At 39.4% G+C, this 22,756-nt stretch overlaps 1 protein-coding gene across 3 annotated transcripts in view; it reads left to right on the top strand.

Moving 5' to 3' along the window:
* Positions 1 to 20,252, top strand: part of Cul5 (cullin 5) — a 52,927-nt gene extending 32,675 nt beyond the window's left edge. For 2 of the 3 annotated variants that reach the window (NM_001161618.2, NM_027807.4), the window contains 11 exons: positions 718 to 848; positions 994 to 1,101; positions 2,496 to 2,560; positions 5,526 to 5,658; positions 8,839 to 8,970; positions 10,552 to 10,675; positions 11,023 to 11,198; positions 11,890 to 12,051; positions 12,857 to 12,975; positions 13,550 to 13,673; positions 16,823 to 20,252. In NM_001161618.2, coding sequence (NP_001155090.2) covers positions 718 to 848; positions 994 to 1,101; positions 2,496 to 2,560; positions 5,526 to 5,658; positions 8,839 to 8,970; positions 10,552 to 10,675; positions 11,023 to 11,198; positions 11,890 to 12,051; positions 12,857 to 12,975; positions 13,550 to 13,673; positions 16,823 to 17,017 — 1,469 coding nt within the window. In that variant the 3' untranslated portion in view covers positions 17,018 to 20,252. The remainder of the gene's footprint in view (positions 1 to 717; positions 849 to 993; positions 1,102 to 2,495; positions 2,561 to 5,525; positions 5,659 to 8,838; positions 8,971 to 10,551; positions 10,676 to 11,022; positions 11,199 to 11,889; positions 12,052 to 12,856; positions 12,976 to 13,549; positions 13,674 to 16,822) is intronic. The other variant, XM_017313680.2, reaches the window with a different exon arrangement.
* The last annotated feature ends 2,504 nt before the right edge of the window (positions 20,253 to 22,756 follow it).

Here is a 22,756-nt window from a genome sequence, read left to right as displayed (position 1 = left end):
TTTGTCTTTTTTTCCTTGACGTTGAACTGTGCTTTTACAGACCAGTATAAGTTGTAGACAGTGTAGACTAGAACTGGTTATTTGACTTGTATAGAAATTTGGTGCATCTTTTTAGAAAACAAAGATGATTCAGTAGGCCTGCTGACCTGAGGTCAGACTCCAAAGCACAGGTGGTGCAAGGAAGACTCCTAGATTGTCATCCGACTTTGCCATGCTTAGGGTGTGCACTCACGCATGTATGTGCACGTGCTCTCTCACACACCAGCAATGTTTATCCTGCCCAGCAGTGCTGGCCCACAACTTTAATTGGAGCACTCAGGAGGTAGATGCAGGCGGATCTTGAGATTGAGGTCAGCCTGGACTATAGAGTGAGTTCCAGGACAGCAAGAGCTACAAGGTGAAACCCTATTTTTAAAACAGCAATTAAAAACAAACAAAACTTTTCTCTTAAATTTTAGACTAATTATAGCTACATGATACTAATAATATATTTCAAACTCCCAAGTAACATTTCTTCAGAATCTTATGACTGAAGACCTAGCTGCCAATAGTGCCTCACACCTTGGGAGGCAGAGGGAGGTAGGTGTCTTGAGTTTGAGGCCAGCTAGGGTGTAGTGAGATCATGTCACAAAATAAAAAACAGAAGGCCACAGACATTAATGAAGAAACAATTTTATTCTTATAAAGTAATTATATGAATGTGTTGTGTCCTTTCAGAGTTACATTTGATGTTTTCCTTGATGGACAAAGTTCCTAATGGGATAGAGCCGATGTTGAAGGACTTGGAGGAGCATATTATAAGTGCGGGCCTAGCAGACATGGTGGCCGCAGCTGAAACCATCACTACTGTAAGTAGTTCCAAAGCCACATCTACAATAGTGGTTGAAACAGCAGACTAGTAAATCATTCAGATTTACTTTTAAGAAAATAATTTCCCCCAAGTTTAAACCGTATTTTCTTTTAAAAGCTAATATGAAAACATTCTGTTTCCAGGACTCTGAGAAGTATGTGGAGCAATTACTTACACTGTTTAATAGATTCAGTAAACTGGTCAAAGAAGCTTTTCAGGATGATCCTCGTTTCCTTACTGCAAGAGATAAGGTGATCTTCTCTTTTTGGCCATTTTGTATAAACGCTGACACTGTAGAGTTGACTGACTGAGCAGTGGCGTCATACTGCTGAGTTGAGAACTAAGAATTCAGGAACTCAGATTTTCTGTAGAGCACAGCAGCTCTATTTTTTACATTTTGCTTAGTCTTTTTGTATTATTGTGAACTCGGATTCAACCAGGAAGCTTCTCCCTTCTTCATTTTTTCCAGGGATATTTTCCTGTGTTTTGAAGGTTCCTGCTGGTTAGATTTTTCTTCATTCTCCATTCTCCCTTTAAGACCAGCCTTGCTACACTGCTGCTCTCCATGGCTCATCCTAAGCAGAGCCATATCTGTATATAACCTCTCTCTCTCTCATCTTCTGTTTTGTTTTGTTTTTAGACAGGGTTTTTCTATGTAGCCATGGCTGACTGGAACTTAGTCTATAAACAGACAAGCTGGTCTGGAACTCAGAAATCCACCTGTCTCTGCCTCTGAGTGCTGGGATTACAAGCATGTACTCACCACCTCTGGCTGATAATTTTTCTTTAACATATATATGTTATTTATTTTGCTGGGGTGAGAGAGGGTGTGTATTCTGAGCTGTATTTGAGTATGGAGGTCAAAGGACAACTTCCAAGAGATGGTTCTCTCAAAACAAGGGCATCAGGCTTAGCAGCAGCTGCCTTTACCTGTTGAGCCACCTCTGTCCTTTGGTGGAGCTCCTGTGAGAGTTCCTTTAAAGTTAGTTGGTTTTGTGTCCCATAGGAACATTAGCATTGCATCTTCTCTGACAGTCACAGTTTTCTCAGTGAAATGGGAGAACGTACCATTTGTTGAGGATGGACACTGGAAAGAAAATGTTGGCAGTTTTAGGAGAAAGGAGATAGAACAAACTGTTGTTTAAGAAGCTGAACAGGGCAGGTAGAGGTTATGACCTCACTGGAGAGAGAATGGTGGTGGTTACATTGTGACAAGGAATGTGCTGGAATATTTGGAACAGTTACCTAGGAGGGGATCAGTGAGGTAGCTTAGAGGATGAGTCAGTTGTCATGATGTCTTTTCTCTAGAACAGGTCTAAGTAGAAGGGAGCCTCACGTCACAGCATACACGCACATGGCACATCCTGTGCCTACCACTACACCAATAATAATAATGTTTTATTTTAAAAAAATTACTAAGGCAAAAAAAGAAAAAAGTTACTGAGTAAAAATTAAAATTGAGTTGGAGATAAAAGTCAGTAATAGTGTATGTATTTTGCAGTCTTCATGCAGTTCTAGCACGACAAAAAAAATAAGTAAACTGAGAAAAATACCTGATTCAGATTTACTTGTCTCAGCGAACACGTAGTTTCTATATTTTAAATATTAAATCTCATTCCATTCCAAATTGGATTTTATTTTACAGGCATATAAAGCAGTTGTTAATGATGCTACTATATTTAAACTTGAATTGCCTTTGAAGCAAAAAGGGTAAGCTTTTAAACTTTTTTTTTTTTTAAATAATTCAAGTTTGGGGGACTATATTACACATTACTGGGCTACTCAGGGAGCATGGGGCACTGTTTCCCTGTTTGGGTTTTACTTGGGCTTGCTTTTAAGTTTAATTGTTACTGATTTGTTTAGTTTTGGAGACAAGGTCTTTAGCCTTGGATGGTCTCAACCCCCCTTTGTAGCCAGGGAGGACCTTAAAAGACTACCTAATCTTCCTGTCTCTACTTCTGAGTGTTGGGATTACAGATTCAGTGCACTGTGTATGGTTTATTCAGTGTTGGGAAATGAATTATTAGTATCCTATCCAGGGCTTTTTGTATACTAAGCAAATATTCAACCTACCAACTGAGCTACATCCTTTACCCTTTTTGTTTGTTTGTTTGTTTGTTTGTTTGTTTGTTTGTTTGTTTTATGTGTATGAGTATGTGCCTGGTATCCATATAAGTTAGAAGATAGCCTCAGATCTCTCAGAAGCAGATCTCACAAAGCTATTTGTGAGCCACCATGTGGGTGCTAACAACCCAGTCTGGGTCCTTTGGAAGAGCAGCTATTGCTACTAATCACCGAGAGCCACCTCTTAAGTTTCATATCCTTTTTATCTTTTGGTTTTTTTATTTGTCTCACTAGGTAGCCCTGACTAGCCTTTAACTTATATAGATCAGACCCAATTGGCTACAAAAATCATTATTCTTCCACCCATGCTTGGATTAAAGGCATGTGCATCACAACTGGCTTTGTCTCTTGACTTATGAGCATGTGTGTCTACAGAGCCTCCTGCGTCCAGCTCAGAAATGCTGTGGTGTTGCATACCTTACTATTTGACTTTTGTTGTTGTTCTTAAATTTTTTGCTACCTGTTGCCATTAAAATTCTTCAATTTATAATTTTTTTGAATCTCCTTTGTACCAAAATACTGCTTTAGAAGTTAGAAAATAACTTTTCTTTCACGTTTTTAGAATCTCTCCCTCTATTAGTCACTAAAAGTTTACTATTCTGAAAGCATACAAAATGATTTTACTCTCATGATATAAAAAAGGAAATCAGTTTAATGTAAACTATGAATTACCAATTTTAATACATGATCTCCTTACCAAGTATGAGGCCCTTGTTTGATCTCCAACTCAGAAGGAAGTAAACAGGTGAATTGGTCAAGGAATGCACGCACCATGAAGGCAGAAGAGACAGCGAGACTAGCTGGAGAAGGAAGGAGGAGCAACTAGTTGGAGCAGGGATGAGGGATGCACAAAATGTCAAAATAAAGCCTATTAGTGAGCCTACAAAACAGTTCAACTGATGAAGAACCAGACAGTCTGAGCTCAGTCCTAGAGATCCCACGTGAGATGAGAGCAACCTGTGAATTGTCCTCTGACTACCATCTAGCTACAACACACAATAAAGGGATTAATTAAATAAATAAAACCAACTCACTACTTTTCTATACTAAATTTAAACCAGAAGTTAAAAGGAAAATATGTCCCTTCATAAAGTAATCTGGTTCATGCTAAGTAATAAAACTTAGAGAAAAATGGAAAGTTAGACTTTGGACTACTAGGGGGCTGGAGAAATGGCTCAGTGGTTAAGATCACATCTGCTCTTCCAGAGGTCCTGAGTTCAATTTCCAGCAACCACATGGTGGCTCACAGCCATCTATCCTGCCATGCAGGTGTACATACAGATAGGGCATTCATTTACATACAATAAATAAATTTTAAAAAGAATTTGGACTACTAATTAATTTGACTTAGGTACAGCATCCCTTCTTACAGTTTATAGCTGAAAATTAGCATTTCATAGAAATTTGGTGCCAGGCGTGGTGGCACACACCTTTAATCCCAGCATTGAGAGGCAGAGGCAGGCGGATTTCCGAGTTCGAGGCCAGCCTGGTCTACAAAGTGAGTTCCAGGACAGCCAGGACTATACAGAGAAACCCTGTCTCGAAAAACAAAACAAAAAAACAAAAAACAAACAAACAAACAAAAAAATTGGTGTGTGGTGTCTTCCTTTAATTTAGCACTCCTAAGAGTACAGTGAGAGGATCTTGAGTTTGAGACCAAACTGGACTTTATAGATCCTGTCTTCAAAAATAATAAAAGAACACTCCTTTAATCTGAGCACTGCAGAGTCAAAGGCAGGAAGATCACTTGAATTTGAGGCCTACAAAATGAGTTCCAGGACAGCCAAGACTATACAGAGAAACCCGGTAAAAAATAAAAACAAGCAAACAAATAAAAGAAAGAAAAAATAAAAGATTAAAAAATAAAATTGTAAAAATTAAATAATGTGAAAGGAGCAAAGACATTGTTTTGTCAACTCATGAGGCCAGCGAGGGTGTAACGGCAGATTACATCACAGCTGATAGGAAACAGTGACAGCAGAAATAGGCCAGGGAAGATACAGCCTTGAAGAATGCCCATGCCTATGCCTGACCTGGTGACCTACTTCCTGAATGAGGCCATAGCTACTAGTCTCTTCAGAATTTGAATCCCTAACAGATGATACCAGAGACTAGTCCTAACTGGAAACAACCCTCACAGATGCAGCCACCGGGTGTATCTCAGTGAAATCAGGTTGGCAGTCAAGGTTAATTTACCACTAAAGGTAAACTTGTAGCAGCATCCAGACTACTTAGGCACTCACTGGTGAGGGGCCATAAGTGGTTGATGCTAGACCTGTGCTTCTGCAGAGAAAAACTGGAATGAGGTGCATGCAGCACAGGTCCAGACTGTTTATTTAGTTCATACTTGGATTAAAGTGCTCACCTCTTCCCATGCAGAGTGAGGGGCGAACCCACTGTTAGCACACGTCCTCTTGTGTCCTCACGATTCTCCCACACACAGTGCCTTTGCCAGCTCTCCATCACCAGTGCTGTGGATACAAAGACGTTCCAGGCAGATGTTTGGGTGACTGAGTATTCCAGTAAAGGACAGCTACGTTTTCTTTTCTAGAGTGGGGTTGAAAACTCAGCCTGAGTCAAAATGCCCCGAGTTGCTTGCCAATTACTGTGACATGTTGTTAAGGAAAACGCCATTAAGCAAAAAACTAACATCTGAGGAGATTGAAGCAAAGCTTAAAGAAGTGGTAAGTACACTTTTTATTTCATTTCTTTATCAGTAAATATTTATTTCTTGCAGTAGGTAAGGAAAACCTTTGTATCCAAATCAATGTCCTCGACAGTGGAGTAAAGTACTTGCCGTGCAAGCATGAGGACCTGAATGTGGACCCCTGCACTCACATAAAAACGCCAGACGCTTTGTGTGGTGCTGTGCAGCTGTGGTCCAGCCCTGCGGTGAGCATGTGGTGCCAGAGACAGGTAGAGTACAGGGCTCACTGACTAACCAGTCTTGTTGAACCAGTGAGCTCTGGGTTCAGTGGAAAAACTTGTCGGAAAAATTAAGGTGGACTGGAGAGATGGTCTGCGGTACCAAGTTCTCACAAGCATCCGCAACTTCAGTTCTAGATCTGACATCCTCTTATGACTTCCACAGGTCATGGAGGAACACTCATAAACATAAAATATATTTAAAGAAATAAGGTGCCGGGCGTGGTGGCACACGCCTTTAATCCCAGCACTTGGGAGGCAGAGGCAGGAGAATTTCTAAGTTTGGGGCCAGCCTGGTCTACGAAGTGAGTTCCAGGACAGCCGGGACTACACAGAGAAACCCTGTCTCGAAATAGAGAAATAGAGGAAGGTGCCAAACTCTGACCTCCATAACACACACATTCAGACTCCACACAGATAAAAATGTATTTATTTGTAAATACTATAAAGTTTTACAGTGTAACACACTTCATAAGGTATATAGTTATATTTAAAAATTTTTATTCAGTGCCTTCCTGAAAAGAAACTATCATCTCTTTATTCCTAATTGTGTGTGTGCATGCCTTTTTCTGCACGTGGATGCTGTGCTTGCCTGAATGTGGTAGTAGAAATGAACTTGGGTCTATACATGCTAACCTGGCACTATTCTATTTAATTACATCTCCAGCCCTTTGTTTTTCGAATGGTTCTCTTCAATGTTGCTGGTTGACCTTATCATTATCATCAACCTGCCTCTTTCTCCTGATTGCTGTGCTATAGGCATGCATCTAATGTTTTTTTTAAATTACTTTATTAATTGCTTTATTTTCTTACATTCCAAATGTTGCTCCCCTTCCTGCCCCCCCCCAAGAGTTCTTCACTTCACCCCCCTCCCCTTTGCCTCTGAGATGTCGCTTTCTACCCCTCCTTCCACCTTCCTGGGGTACCTAAGTCTCTACAGGATTAGGTGCATCTTCTCCCACTGAGGTCAAACAAGGAAGTCCTCTACCACCTATGTTCAGGGCTGACACGGACCAGCCCATGTGTGCTCTTTGGTTGGTGTCTTAGTCTCTGGGAGCTCCCAGGGTTCTGGGTTAGTTGTTACTGTTGCTCTTTCTATGGGGTTGCAGTCAGCTCTTTCAATCCTTCCCCTAACCATAGGGGTCTCCTACCTTAGTCCAGTGATTAAACATAGGCCCTACCTTAGTCCAGTGATTAAACATAGGGCCCTACCTTAGTCCAGTGATTAAACATAGGGCCCTACCTTAGTCCAGTGATTAAACATAGGGCCCTACCTTAGTCCAGTGATTAAACATAGGGCCCTACCTTAGTCCAGTGATTAAACATAGGGCCCTACCTTAGTCCAGTGATTAAACATAGGGCCCTACCTTAGTCCAGTGATTAAACATAGGCCCTACCTTAGTCCAGTGATTAAACATAGGGCCCTACCTTAGTCCAGTGATTAAACATAGGGCCCTACCTTAGTCCAGTGATTAAACATAGTGCCCTACCTTAGTCCAGTGATTAAACATAGGGCCCTACCTTAGTCCAGTGATTAAACATAGGGCCCTACCTTAGTCCAGTGATTAAACATAGGCCCTACCTTAGTCCAGTGATTGGCTGTAAGTGTCTGCATCTGTCTTAGTCAGCTGCTGGCAGAGCCTCTCAGAAAACAACTATGCTAGGCTCCTGTATGCAAGCACAACATGGCATCAGCAATAGTGTTGGTGTTGGTCCTGTATATGGGATGGATTCCAAGGTGGGCCTGTCATTGGATGGCTTTTCCTTCAATCTCTGCTCCATTTTTGTCCCTGTATTTCTTTTAGTTAGGATCAATTCTGTGTCAAAAATTTTGAAGGTGGGTTTGCTCCCTCCACTGGGAGGTCCTGTCTATCTACTGGAGGTGGTCTCTTTAGGTGCCCTCTCCCCATGATTTGACAGTTCAGCTAAGGTCCTCCCCATTGAGTCCTGGAAGCCTCTCTCACAGCCCAGTTCTCAGGGCCTTTCTAGAGGCTTCCCCCACCCTCCTGGTTTCTTTCTTGATGCATTAGTTAATTAAAGTCAGTTTCTGTTAAAGAATAAAAAAATAAGTGGAGTTTTTTTGTGTTTTGTGTGTGTGTGTGAATGAGAGTGAGAGAGACAGAGACACGGGGAGAGAAGGAGAGAGAGAGAGAGAGATGAGAATAGATGAAAATAATAAGTTTATATGTGCATTAGTGTTTTGCTTACCATGCATGTCTGTGTGAGGGTGTCATATTCCCTGAACTTCAGTTACAGTTGTGAGGTTCCACGTGGGTGCTAGGAATTGAACGGTGTCCTTTAGAAGAGGACTAGTGCTCTTTAACTGCTGAACTTTCTTTCCAGTTCCTTGGGTCCTCCAGGTTGGTTGTTAGTAACATTATTTTAGCCCAGGAATGCAGAGAGGTGGGTAAAATGAGGAAAACATCACATAAGTACAGACAGAAAGGCCTGGGGACATGATTTGCTGTCACAAAGGGAGGGATTAAGATGTGCCGAGAAGTTACTTCTAGTTTTCTCATAAGGTCTTATCACATTCATATACAGTCTGAAAAATTTGGATAGTAGGAACTAAAAGATTAGTTGGTTTAAAGTCTCAAGTGTGTAGCTAGACATAGTGCTGCACCTTTAATCCTAACATGCAGGAGGCAAAGGTAGGTGAATCTCTGGGCTTGAAGCCAGCCTGGTGTATGTAATGAGTTCCAGGACATACCCTGTCTCAAAAATAAATAAATGAATGAAGGAATGAATAGAAGCAAGATTTGCTGTAGAACAGATTTGCTGTTGAAGCAGTTACTTAGAATTAGTTTCTCAGAGATGAGTACTCTAACAGGCCTGTCTTTGTAAATCTCTTCATCTTTGCTGTTGGGCATATAGAAAGGTCTACATGAAAGAAATGGCTGAGTATATAAGAATTGAAAGTAATTTTGTCTTCTGTGCAGCTCTTGGTACTTAAATATGTACAAAACAAAGATGTTTTTATGAGGTATCACAAAGCTCATCTTACCCGACGTCTCATATTGGACATCTCTGCTGATAGTGAGATTGAAGAAAACATGGTAGAGTGGCTAAGAGTAAGTACAACAATTTTTAAAAATTTTATTGGTGGTGTTTAATAGGCGCCTCACTGTTTTGTCTACATGTTAGTGCATGTAGAAGAGAAAACAGCTAGAGAGGTGCAAGTGTCTTATTAAATAGAATTGCTAGTGTGGGGAGGCCTCAGAGGCTATTCCAGAGAGATGTGGACAGCCCACAAGAGTGTAGTAGGGAGTTAAGGTGGAGGGAAAAAGCAGCTGAGAGAATCAAATTTGGCGGGTGGCAGAAGCCAGCAGAAACAAATGGCCCATACATTCCTTAGGACAGTCAGCTCAGCAGCTTGGATAGGAGCTGCGGAGTTCCTTGGGAAGGGAACTCATTTAAGTCACTGCCTTGGTTTCTACAAAAGATGAATGGAGAAAAAAAAGGGAGAAAGAAAGAAAAAGAAAGGGATGTGACTGATGCTGTAGGTGTGGTGGAGGTGAAAGCTTATTGTAAGCAAAAGGAGACACAGCAAGAGGCAGACACAGCTGGGAGAGTCCAGGGTGGTCATGACCCTGAGCCATGAGAGGAGAGAGAAAGGTGAAGGGAGAGACTGGAGCCAGATTTAGCAGCCAGGAGGCCAGAGGTACAGAATGGGGGAGGATAACCAAAATGTCTGGAATAGGGGGCTGAGGGATGCCAGGAGAACTCAGAGGCCAAGTCTGTTTGATATGTTAATATGCATCTCAGATATGTTAAATCGGCATCTTGGGTGACTGTTTTGGATTTGAAATTTAACAGATTCCTACCTTGGTGTAGGAATTGAATGCAGATGATGAGTTGTTTCAACAAGCACCTTTACCTGATGAGCCATCTCATTTGCCTAAAGTGTTTTTTTTTATGTTCCTGTTATTGATACAGCATATTATTCATGTGCATGCTAAAGTAATTGTTTTAGAATTGCTATTAATGTCAGACAGATTCATTTTATAAGAATATATAATAAAATATATAAATAGTAGTATCTAATAACGTGAATTTTCTTAATTTTAATCTTGCTTTCTTTTTACTGTTGTACTTTCATTTCCACTCTCAATTTTAACTGATTTTACTTAAGTAGTATCCAAGACAAAACAGCAACTTTTTAAAACCATGTCTGGTAAGAAATGCTTAACTATAGACATATTTGTAAATAAATAGTAACCGATGTAATTTTTTAAGAGGCTGGAGTGGTAGTTCCTAACTGTAAATAAAGGAAGTGTAGAGGCTTAGAGGATCATCTTCCTCGAATTTGTCAAGGCCATCCTGATGAATGGGTTTAGTTAGTGACCATGTACAAAGACCCTTAGCATGCTATGACTGAGCTATACCAGTGACAGCCTTCTGTCATTTGTCCTGACCGTATGGATTGAGGAGTTAAAGGTGTAGGTTGCAGTCCATGCAAACACATTTATCTTACATAGTGTCAACAGTAGTTGGAGTGGGAGTTGATTTTATTCACACTGTGGTAACTGAAATCCATGCACACTGGAATTGAACAGAGCAAAGAGTACCAAAAACTACTGTTTATTTAATACGAATCATGTAATAGTATTTATTACACTATATATAATTATTATCTGTCTTTATTTTCATAGGAAGTTGGTATGCCAGCAGATTATGTGAACAAGCTTGCTAGAATGTTTCAGGACATAAAAGTATCTGAAGACTTGAACCAAGCTTTTAAGGAAATGCACAAAAATAATAAGTTGGCATTACCAGGTATTATTTATAATTACATATAAGTATATATTTAAGCTTAAAAAATCTTTCTTTTTCTTTTAACAAAATCTTTCTTTTTTTTTTTGAAGATTTATTTATTTATTATATGTAAGTACACCATAGCCGTCTTCAGACACTCCAGAAGACGGAGTCAGATCTTGTTACGGATGGTTGTGAGCCACCATGTGGTTGCTGGAATTTGAACTCCTGACCTTTAGAAGAGCAGTCGGTGCTCTTACCCACTGAGCCATCTCACCAGCCCCCAACAAAATCTTTCTTAAACAAGATTTTTCACCAAATTTTAACTTGTCTCAAAAAGTTATGATTTCTGGTTTTCTTACCTGCAGCTGATTCCGTTAATATAAAGATTTTGAATGCTGGTGCTTGGTCTAGAAGCTCCGAGAAAGTCTTTGTCTCACTTCCTACTGAACTGGAGGATTTGATACCTGAAGTAGAAGAATTTTACAAAAAAAATCACAGTGGTAGAAAATTACACTGGCACCATCTCATGTCAAATGGAATTGTAAGTAGATGGGCTGTCAGTTTGGGTGTTAGTAGAAAGTGTTACTTAAGAGCTGGAGAGATGTTTCCGTGGTTACGAACTCTGCTTTTCCAGAAGATCTGGATTCAATTCCAGGCAACCACATAGCAGCTCACATATTCATAACTTCAATCCCAAATAGATTTGATGCCCTCTTCTGGCCTCTATAGGCATTTGTGGTGCATAGGCATTTATGCAAACAAAACACCCACACATGTAAAATAAAGTAAAAACAAAACAAAAAGCTAAGAACAAGAACAGTGGCTGTGTTTTCAGGACTGTAGTTTTCATCATTGTGTTGCTTACCAAACAGACCTCTTGACTGTAGAATCCAGTCTGATCCCCAAACAACCCTCTCTGTCTCCCTGCAAAAAGGAGGGCAAGAAGGGAGAAGAACCTTCTTTTAAGGCAACCTATAAGCATTCTCCTCACCATTTCTACTTCAAACACATTGGACAGAATGAAGTCACATGAGTGACCACATTGAGCTGCAGGGAAATCTGGGCGATGCATTGTATGTGTGCTAAGATTATTACCTCTGAGTAAGGAAGAATGGGTCTTGGGGAAAACTAGCAATCTCATTTTCCCATAGTATCTTATGTGCATTTACTAGGTATTGGAGTAAGCTTCATGAAGAAATGAGTTACTTATTAAAGCCCATTATCTATTACAGATAACATTTAAAAATGAAGTAGGTCAGTATGATTTGGAAGTAACCACGTTTCAGTTGGCTGTGTTGTTTGCATGGAACCAAAGGCCTAGAGAGAAAATCAGCTTTGAAAATCTAAAACTTGCAACGGAACTCCCAGATGCTGAACTTAGAAGGACTTTATGGGTTTGTTTTATTTTCTGTTTGGCTTTGTTTTTAAAATAGCATTGTGTCACATAGCTGGGATGGCTTCTAAAATTGGATTTTTGGTGCTGAGAGTTAAATCTCTGGCCTTGTACATGTTAGGCATACATTCTACCACTGAACTACATAACTAAGCTACTGTAAAATTTTTAAATTCATGACACTCGAAATATGACTTTCAACACAAAATGCACAATATTGAGGAATTTATAAAAAACAATATGAAAAGAGGCTAATTGCCAAAGTGGAAAACGAAAGAGGATGAGAAGAGGGAGAGACTGAGCTGGTGTTAAATGTGTTTAAGGAGTTCTAACAAAGACACACTACAGTTAAGTTTATAATCAGTGAGTTAGTTCTTCTCAGTTTATAAACTGTGCTAATGCTTTCTTGATTATAACTGCATTTAGTTCTGACTCTGTAATATGAACTCCAGAATAAACTGTTTCCACCGGACAGAACTTCCTACATATTACTGGCAGGTAGTTTACTGTAGTACTGTGTATCAGTCCTAATTGCTTGTGTCACTCACTATATATGTAGTAAGAGAACATTTATTGCTTTCTCTGAGCCAGCTCTTTCCTTTCCGCTCTTATCATGCGTTTACATTGTCATATGCTTGAAGGTACTGCATAAACGTTTGGATTGTGATTTGGTACATTTGTACATACACAATTTACTGCATGAGTTTGAGCTGTAGATTGTCTAGAAGTCATTCTTGCCTGTGTGGGAGAGTTGAGCTATCACTCCACATAACTTACTGTGTTAATTGCTTTCTTTTTCTTCATAGTCTTTAGTAGCTTTTCCCAAGCTCAAACGGCAAGTTTTGTTGTATGACCCTCAAGTCAACTCACCCAAAGATTTTACAGAAGGCACCCTCTTCTCAGTGAACCAGGACTTCAGTCTCATGTGAGTAAGCTCGCGCTGCTGAGCATGCCAGGGCTTTATTTTTATTAAGGTGATTGTTTTTCTTATGTGACGTTAAAAACAGTAAATGAATAGTATCACTAAACCTGTTGTCATTTCATTTTTTAATTAAAAACAAAGACCAAAAGGTAGAGGGGCTGGATAAAACAGCTTTATTTAGGCAGAGCTGTTTACCTGAAGAGTCAATCAGATAATGCTGCATAAAACTCTTTTGCTTTAATTATTATTATTTTCATGGCAATGTAATTTATTTTCTTCTGAGGAATGAAGTCACTGGTCAGCAGAGGTTTTATTTTTTGAAAGAATCACATTTTTTAAAAAAAATTGTTTGAAACAGGTAGACTAGCCTCAAACTAATCAAGATCCTTCCCTTACTAGGATTATGGTGATTATAGACCAAGTTCCACCATGATAGGCATAGGGATTGCCTTAAAGTAAAGCTGTATGTTGTTGTTTCTTAACTTTTAAACAGCTCTGAATGTTAATTTTCTGAATACTTATAAAACTTCAGACATTGTGCTGTAATAAATGTTTAACACTTTGATATTTTTTGTAGAAAAAATGCAAAAGTACAGAAAAGGGGGAAAATCAATTTGATTGGACGCTTGCAGCTCACTACAGAACGAATGAGAGAAGAAGAAAATGAAGGGATAGTCCAACTAAGAATATTAAGAACCCAGGTTTGTAAAGGGAAAAGGAATGTCTGAATTTTTAAAAGCTTCTTTGAAAAAACAAACCTTCAAAGTTGAACATGGTAACACATTGTTTTAACCTCAGCCCTCTGGAATTAGAGGCAGACAGATCTCTGTGAGTTTTAGGCCTGGTCTGTAGAGGATTTCAGAACAGCCAGGACTACCTAGAGAGACTCTGCCTCCAAAATAAAAAAACAAAACAAAAACAAAAAACCTTCAAACATTGAATTAAAAGCCATGAAAGTTATTTATTCATAAATAAGAGCTAATGCTCATTTTATTAGTAATTAAAAATTAATTTAATTATCACTGCTATAAGAAATGCTCTTCTGGGTTGGACGTTTCTAATAAATTCTGATGTATTCTTTCGATAAAATCTTGTTTTTTACTCATGTCTCTTTTGATACCCAACTGGATAAGTGTATCTCAGCAATAACTTAGAGTTTGTAGAATTCAAGTATTTAAAATTTAATTTTGATGTGCCCATAGGAAATTTGTTTTATTTAGCACAAAAAAGCATTATCTGGTGTATTTTTCTTTGAAAAATGTGTTAAAATTAGGATTATGATGGCTTCTGAACATGATAAAAATTTATTACTAGAAAGATAAGATGGCTCAGTTTGTCATTTGACACCAAGCTGACAACTTGCCCTGTCCTGGGGACCCACATGGTGGATGCAGAGAACAGATTTCTTAAGAAAGGTGTCCTCTCGTCTCCACTACATGAAAATAAATACAGTATAATATGAAAAAACAGAGCTGGTCAGGTGATGGCTCGATAGGTAGTGTAATTGACAACCTGAGTTCAATTCCAGGCACTTAGTTGACGTAAGGAAGAAACCAGCTCTCAAGTTGCCTTCTGACCTTCGCATGTGTAGGACAGCAGCACTATCCCATGGGCACACGCACATGCACACAAACAAACAGGCTTTTAAAACCTCTTAATGTATTGCAAACTGATAGTTATTTTAATTTTAGAAAAAAGTCTCTTAATGGGACTGCTTCTTTTGTTCTACTTTTATAGTTTTTATTTAATATCATTCAAAATTCTGGTGCCAGTTTGAAGCACAAAAAAGATTAAGTTTTCATGGTCCTATAATCTTTACATTCCTGGATGGACAGACTTACCTTTTTTTCTATATATTTTTGATATAAAACCCTATTGGTAATCTGATAAAAGCCTGGTATCATTGGACAAGATGACTCATCAGGTAACAGAAACCTGGTGATCTGATTTGATCCCAGGAAGCCACTTAGAGATGTTCCAGGGCAGCCAGGGCTGCACAGAGAAGCAAAGCCTGCCTCAGACATACCAACCAACCAACCAAAGATGGAGAGAGCTGACCTTAGAGAGCTGTCTTCTGACTTCCACATGCGTGCTATGGCATGTACTTATAAACATGTAATATATAGTTATGCACAAAAAAAACTTAAATAAAAACCCTTGTAGCTGGATGCACCATAAATTATCTAGCCGGGCAGTTCTAGCACACGCCTTTAATCCCAGCACTTGGGAGGCAGAGGCAGGAGGATTTCTGAGTTTGAGGCCAGCCTGGTCTACAGAGTGAGTTCCAGGACACCAGGGCTATACAGAGAAACCCTGTCTTAAAAACCAAAATCATCATCATCACCATCAGTCATCAGTATCAATGAAAGACTGTCTTGCCTGTACAGGAAGTTGAAGGGTTTATCCTGCTGGACGCTAGCTTCCCGAGCCGATTTGTATGATTACAATCAGGTGTTAAATACAGCGTCCACAGCAAATTAGTTCAAGGATTTCCTGCAGGTCCCAGAATTTCTTGTATAAAGCATTCACCCTACAGGTTTTATACTATATATTTAAATAATCTTTAGGTCACCATAGCACCTAATAGAGTATAAATGCTTTGTGACTAGTCACCATACTGTGTTGTTTAGGAGGCAATGTTTAAGTTTGTGTGTTTAATACACATGCAACTATCATAGGTCTGATTATATTTTTGTGGTTGGTTGTTTGGTTGTTATTTGTTTTGTTTTGGTTGATTGGTTTCCTTCTTGAGACAGAGTTTCTCTGTGTAGCCCCGGTTGTCCTAGAAATCACTTTATGGACCAGACTGACTCAGAGGTCTGACTAGGATTAAAGGCAAGGACCACCATACTCAGCTCACAATTCTCTTGTTCATTCAGTCTGTGGGTATGGAGCTCATAGAACCAACTGTTTCTCTTTTGCATTTACTTTACTAGTCTTTACTAAGGCACCTTGTTGCTTTTAGTTGCCTAAGAAAAGCTAAAATTTAATGATGATTACAGTAGGTGTACTTTGCAGGTAATGTCATTGCCAACTTGTATGTAGTTTAAAAATCACCAAGAACATAATCGGTAAAATTGACTTAGGCGAAACTTGTTGATTTCTTTAGAAACATTTAATTGTCAAAAAATGAATTAAAAACAGGATCTGTGGTAAATTTTGCTATCACTTTATCAGTCTAGTTAATATGTAGTGTTTACTGATTTTTAAGAGTAGATACCCATGGTTCTCTTCTGTTATACAAAGATGCACCTTAATATTAGAGGCAAATTTGTGTAAGTGGAGTCTTATGTCTTAGTATTATCTATGTATTTGTATGTGTGTGGCCATATGTGTATGTGTAGGTCAGAGCACAACTCTTTAAGAATTGATACTATTTTTCCACCATTGGGTCCTAGTGCTGCACTCAGGTCATCGTGCTTGTTAGCGGACAGCGCCTTTACCGTCTGCTCGCTCGCTCGCTCGCTGGCTGCCATAGCAGTACTCACCTGTTTGCCCACAGTATCTAGAACTCCAGCTCCAGGGCATCCAGGGCTTTTTTTCCCAGCCTTTTCAGGCACCAGACTTGAATGTGATAAAGTCATACAAGGAGACAAACATTCAAGTGCATTATTAATTTTAATAAAACAATAGAGAGAGTATAGGTTAATTTTGGCTTCCTTTACTTTCAAAATCTTTGTGATAGTGTAATGGAGAAAAACTGTAGCTGCTGAGTGAGTCTCCAAATGATGACCTGGGGCTGCTGGGCAGTGTGGGTGCTGTTAGAAGATAACATAGGAAAAGTTACTGGTTTGCTTTGCTCAAATTAATTGAATGTATTAATGTACTTTCATTTTCATTTTTCTCTTAGGAAGCCATCATACAAATAATGAAAATGAGAAAGAAAATTAGCAATGCCCAGCTGCAGACTGAATTAGTAGAAATTCTGAAAAACATGTTCCTGCCTCAGAAGAAGATGATAAAGGAGCAGATGGAGTGGCTGATTGAACACAGGTACATCCGGAGGGACGAGGCCGACATCAACACCTTCATCTACATGGCCTAGCCGGGCCGCTGCTGCCGCACACACGCCCCTGAAGGCCTGGGCAGAGGCTGTCCCAGCCCCAGCTGGAGGAAGCTTTATTTGGACTTTGATTACATAAATATTAAACTCTGCCTTACCTTACAAAACGACTCTATTTTGCCAGTCACATTAGTTAGCATGATGGCATTCCCTTCATGTTGCACACTCTTTAACAGCATGCTGTTTTGTGGAGAAAATTGCATTCATGAAGAGCCCATTGTGAACTTTCAAAGTCAATTCAATTTTTACCCACCTAGAGAAATAACATGTCGGAAGGGTGAGGGTGGGGTTCTTTTTGCTTCTTTTATCCCCTTTTCTTCTTCAAAGAAATATACTTGCACAAGGAAGGATTTTCAGATATTCATGCACTGAAAAATGCTGGGGATTTTTGTTTGTTTGTTTGGGTTTTTTAAATTCTTTTTTTTTTTTTTTTTTTATGAAATTAAAGCTAGACGTAGCACTAAGCTACTTCTGATGCAAAGAATGAATCGTCAACACTGTGCTGGGCAAGGGCAGGCACACTTGAGAAGACACGTGTGCCAGTGTCAAGTTGTTTGTCAAACACTGCTTTCACTTTAGTGACTGGATCTTAATGGTAACCTGAAATGGTATTAAATATTTCTACCTTATAAATCCTGATTTTCAATGAGCAGGAGAGTTCTGTTTAGTTATTTGTTGTTAAATGATAAAGATTTGGGATTTTTCTTTTAAACCTTGTACGGCTGGAGAGCTTGTTTTGAAAACATGAAGTTTATAATGAATGTTGCTTCAGTTAAAAAATGTGTGGGTATACGTACATTATTGATTGCATAATCAGAATCTTGAAGCAAAAATTAAGTGTGTTACTAATACACTCAATTCTCATACGTCTAATATTTATTATACTGTACCTGAATTTGTTGAAAACAATGCAGAAATATTCTGATGCAGTGCAGTGAGAGAATTGCTTTCTTAACCTGTAGCATAGAATTATTTGGTGATTGAAAGTGTTGTGATTAGGGATTTACCACCTCAGTTTTCTGGAAAGACATTCTCTATTTAAAAGTAATAATTACCTGCCACTTAGCAGGAAGAAAGGTGAGATTACAACCTGCAACCTGAAAAGCACTCAAAGTTGTTAGTCTTAACATGAGCAGTAACCTTGCCAAATATGTACATATATTTATATATTTTAAAAATAAACATTTTTAAAATGTTCAGAGGGCAACACCTACCTTGCTCCTCTCAGTGATCCAGAGCAGTGACTCAGGACTTTACAGAGCAGTGGAAACTTAGAGATTGAGGACTCAAGCAACTGAAGAGAATTATTCCCCAGCAGGAAAAATGGCTCCCTGTGGATTTTACTCATTGTGGTGCACGTTTCGAGTTTTCTTGCAAATTTTAGAACTTTTGATGTTAAGTAGTATTTTGAAGTATTGGTTCTGAAGCTAGCAGAAGATGGAGTGTTGAGAAGCATACAGTATTATCTATCCTATTACCACAGAGGGCTGTGGATCTGCCCTGCTGCTCAGCAGCTGGGGTCTCCTTGCTGGAAAGAAGTAAAGTATATGTTAGATGTTTAAGGCTTTGATAATTATAGTCATATATCTGTTGTGAAACTCATAGGAAGTTGGAAGTGCATGTGTGCTTGCTGTGCCCTGCAGCTCTGAGGTGATGGCTAAAGCAGGTGTGCAGCGCAAACTCAGTCCCTGCTGCTCTACCACGTGGAGGATGGAACATCCGGAATTTAGAGGGATAGTTTTATCATGACTGTTCAATAGCTTGGTGTTGGCAAATTTTCCTGTCCCAATACCAGAATGCCAAAGGAGGAAACAATCAAGGGAAAAATTTTAGGCCATTTAAAATGACAAAAAAGATTTGTCATTTTAAACCATCATTTTCTTTAGAACATCTTTGAAATTTCTAATCGCTTTGGTCATTTAAGAATGAGAGCTGTGATGTTTTGATTTATAAAGGCAAACTTAATGCAAAGTGGGTAACACTAAATCCATAGCAAAGTTTTTTATTAAATTTTTATAAATTTTTTAATAGTTAATTATGTCCTAATTGTATTTTGGGGAATGAGCAGCAGTAAATACCACAGACTTAACAGTTTCATCCTTTTTTAAAAATATATATATAAGAGTGTAACTACTTTTTGGTGTTTATCAAAACTATTTAGTTGACAAGGTGCCTATACCATTGTTGGGATTTTCTTTAAATGTTTTATGAATAGATTTGATAATTTATCTGAAGATCCAGAACCACTGACAGCGCCCCTCTCTCTCCCTGCAGACTTCATAGTCTTGCTATCTGAGCAGGGCCAGACATGCACAGGGAGGGAAGGAGAGGCCAGCTCCCACTCACACTGGGAGGCATTGTTAAGTGAACGGTACCGCAGGCTCAGATTTGAGCACTTCTGTCTACCTAAGGTGGCGCCATCTGTAAATGCTAACCTGTCACCAACTCACGGCCAGAGTAAGGAGACAGGGAACAGATGCATGCAGTGGAAAGGGGAGACTCCTGGACGCGCAGTTAGACAAATGTGAGGCCGTCATCAGTCTAATAATTTATAAGGATCCTCAATCAAATTCTGAAGTCTCCGACTTTCACAGTTCTTGGAAGGGATCCCTGAGTTTACCAGCGTGCTCACTGAAAGCTCTCACTCTTTGTGCAGAAATATTAAAGTCTCCGAAAAGGTGAACTGTTAATCATTCTTATTTTTTTTAACTCTTCATTAAATTGAATATGATATCATTAGCTCTGCTCCAAGGGCAAATTTTCAAGTTTAATCTGGGTGAAATATTTGCTAGTTTACAGAAAGATTTGCTATCATATCAATAGCTGGCTCTTCTGTTTTTGTGTGAATGACTGGGATGCTGACACAAGTTGTCCCAAGGTCACAGTTATGAGAGAAACACTGTTGGAGAGCGTTCCTGTCATCTGCACTATGTGTGGTCTGGAGTTCCTAAGGTGTAGCCTCTCATCGTGACCTGTACAGTTTTGAATGTGCACCACTACATACCCGGATGGCACTGTACAGTTTCCCACGGTAGCAGTCTGTATGCAGTAGGCTGAAATATTTTGATGAACGCTTAATTTTTGGATTTTATTTTTTAAGTTGTATAATTTATTTTCTTGCAAAATAAAAGTGTAATATAAAACATTTCATCTATCCAGAAAATCTTGATGTTCTACCATAAAAATTTTTGCAACAGTAAAAAATTTTGGCAAGCCAGGGCAGTATCATGTACCTTTAATCCCAGCATTCCAGAGACAGGCAGAGGATCTCAGAGTTCAAGGTCAGCCTGGTGTACTGGTAAGTTCCAGGCCAGTCAGGACGAACCTGTCTTTAAACTCAATGAAAATTGTTTCAATTGGAGAGGGCTGCATCTGTCGTCCAGCTGCTTGGGAGGAGGTGGTAGCTCATTGTTCAGGCGCAGCTCAAGACTAACATGGACAAGCATAGTGAGACCGTCTCAATGAAGAACATTTTGTTTTGTGTTGGGATATAATAGTAAACTGTAGCCACCATAAAGACCAGAAATAAGACATGACCGTTGGGTTAATGAATACATGACTGGCTTCCTAAAGGCTAGAACTTTTGCCACTGGGATTGGGGGAATTGAGGAATAGGGGTGACTGGGAATTAAAGCCACAAAAAAGCATGAGGTTAACCTGAGCCAAAATGAGATTAATAATTAAGCTTAGATTTTAGGCTTCTTCCACGAGTGCATTACAAAGCTTTGGCAGTCCTGCCCAAGGCATTTTGATATAGTATCTTAATAAGGAAAGAACACCCCCACCGCCCAAGAAAACAGTACGCTTTACAGTGAGCTAAATTGTTAAGAGCCCAGACTCTTATGACAAGAATGGAGTCTAGAGGCAAGCAACATTAAGACAGCTGGGTGTGACTAGGATAGACATTTCTATTATGAAAGAATTTGCATGGAATAAATAGCCGTCACTGACAATAGTTTAAAACAGAAGTATAGTATGTTGTAACACTTGTAATGTCCCAGCATTTGGGAATCATGAGCTCAGAGTCCTCCTTAGCTATATAAAGAGTTGGAAACCAGCTTATACTACAAGATGATGAAAACAAAGCTAAAGGGCTGGCAGGGTGGCTCAGTGGGTAAAGGCATTTGATGTGAAGCTTGGTGACCGGTCTTCAGTCCTCACGGCCTGTGTAAAAGTGGGGAAGAGAATCCACCCTACACAGTTATCATCTGACTCCACAAATGCTCTGCAGCACGTGTGTTACAAAGGCTAACCATAATATAAACTTAGTTGGTTTTGGAAAATGGAATTTATGGGTAGAAGACCTGTCTATTTGTACATAAAGTCACTACTAAAGACTATAAAGGTAACACCTCTCGCCAAACAACAGAATCCTGGTAAGATCTAGTGTGCTAGACTAAGATGTTAATCTATTTGTTTTTGTGAGAAATAGATTTCTACATAGTCCTGGCTGTTCTAGAGCCCACTATGTGCACTCTGCCTCCTGAGGGCTGGGATAAAATTTGTGTGCTGCAACACCTGGCTTAAGGTTTGATTTTTGTTTTTGTTTTTTCACAAAATTTTGAGGGGCTTGTGACCGAACAGTTAAGAACATTTGCTGCCTTTTCATAGGTTTGAGTCTCAGCATCCACCTGGTGGCTCACAACTTTATGTAACTCCAGTTTCAAGGGTCCCTTTTCTTCCTCTGTGCCCACCAGGCATACATTTGGAGGATAGATATGCATGCAGGCAAAAACACTCATACATAACTTTTTTTTTTTTAAATCACAGGGCTCTCAAATAATGGTGAGCTTCAAGGTCTTAGAAAAATAGCAATATCAGAACCACAAAAATCAGGGCAGAAATTAAATGGAGAAGCTTGACACGCTTAGACTCCCAGTATGGCGGAGCCTGAGGCAGTAATAATATCACTGCAAGGTCAAAGCTAGCCTGGACTACAGTGAGTTCCAGGCCAATTAGGGCCTTGAGACAAAACCTTGTCTCAGAAAAAAGCCAACCCCCCCCCCCCAAATCTAATGGCTGTAAACAAAGAACCAATGCAATAGCTTTTTGGGGGAAAAAAAAAAAAAAAAAACAAGAATGACAACCTCCAGCTGAATTAGCCAAAATACAAAAATACAAATTAATAAAATTAGAGCAGAAAAAAATTACAATGAACATTAGCGTCTCGACCACTTTGAATCCTTATATTCCATCAAATTTGAAAATCTAGAAAAAATAAATTTATAGGCAATTATAGCCTGCTAAAACTAAAAAGAACACACATAACAATGAGATTGAAGTAGTAAGTAAGATGATTTTTGTGTCTGATAGCTGTGGCTGTCCTGGAACTCTGATCAACCTGCCTTTGCCCCCCAAATGCTGTGATTAAAGGTGTTCACCACCATGCCCAGCACAGATGGCTCAGTGGGTGAAGGACCTTGCTACCAATCCTGTCACCTGAGTTTGATCCCAGGGCCCTATGTTATGAAGAGAGAGCGTCTACTCCAGCGAGTGTTCTGACCTCCACATTCACGCTGTGGGACATTCATCCCTCCTTTGCCAATTACATTCCAAAACAAACAGACAAGCCAAAACTACCCCAACAAAACAAAAACCATGTTGAAGATGTGTAGGCTTCTTATAGAAGCCCATCCCAAAGCTTTGCCAATCACCCAAGACATTTTGATATAGTGAGTATCTTAATGAGGAAGGCACACCCCCACCATGCAAGGAAACGGT

This window comes from Mus musculus, chromosome 9, assembly GCF_000001635.26.
Source record: "Mus musculus strain C57BL/6J chromosome 9, GRCm38.p6 C57BL/6J".
Lineage (NCBI taxonomy): Eukaryota > Metazoa > Chordata > Mammalia > Rodentia > Muridae > Mus > Mus musculus.
Note: the sequence above shows the minus strand (reverse complement) of the source record. Positions and strands in the feature narration are given on the sequence as shown.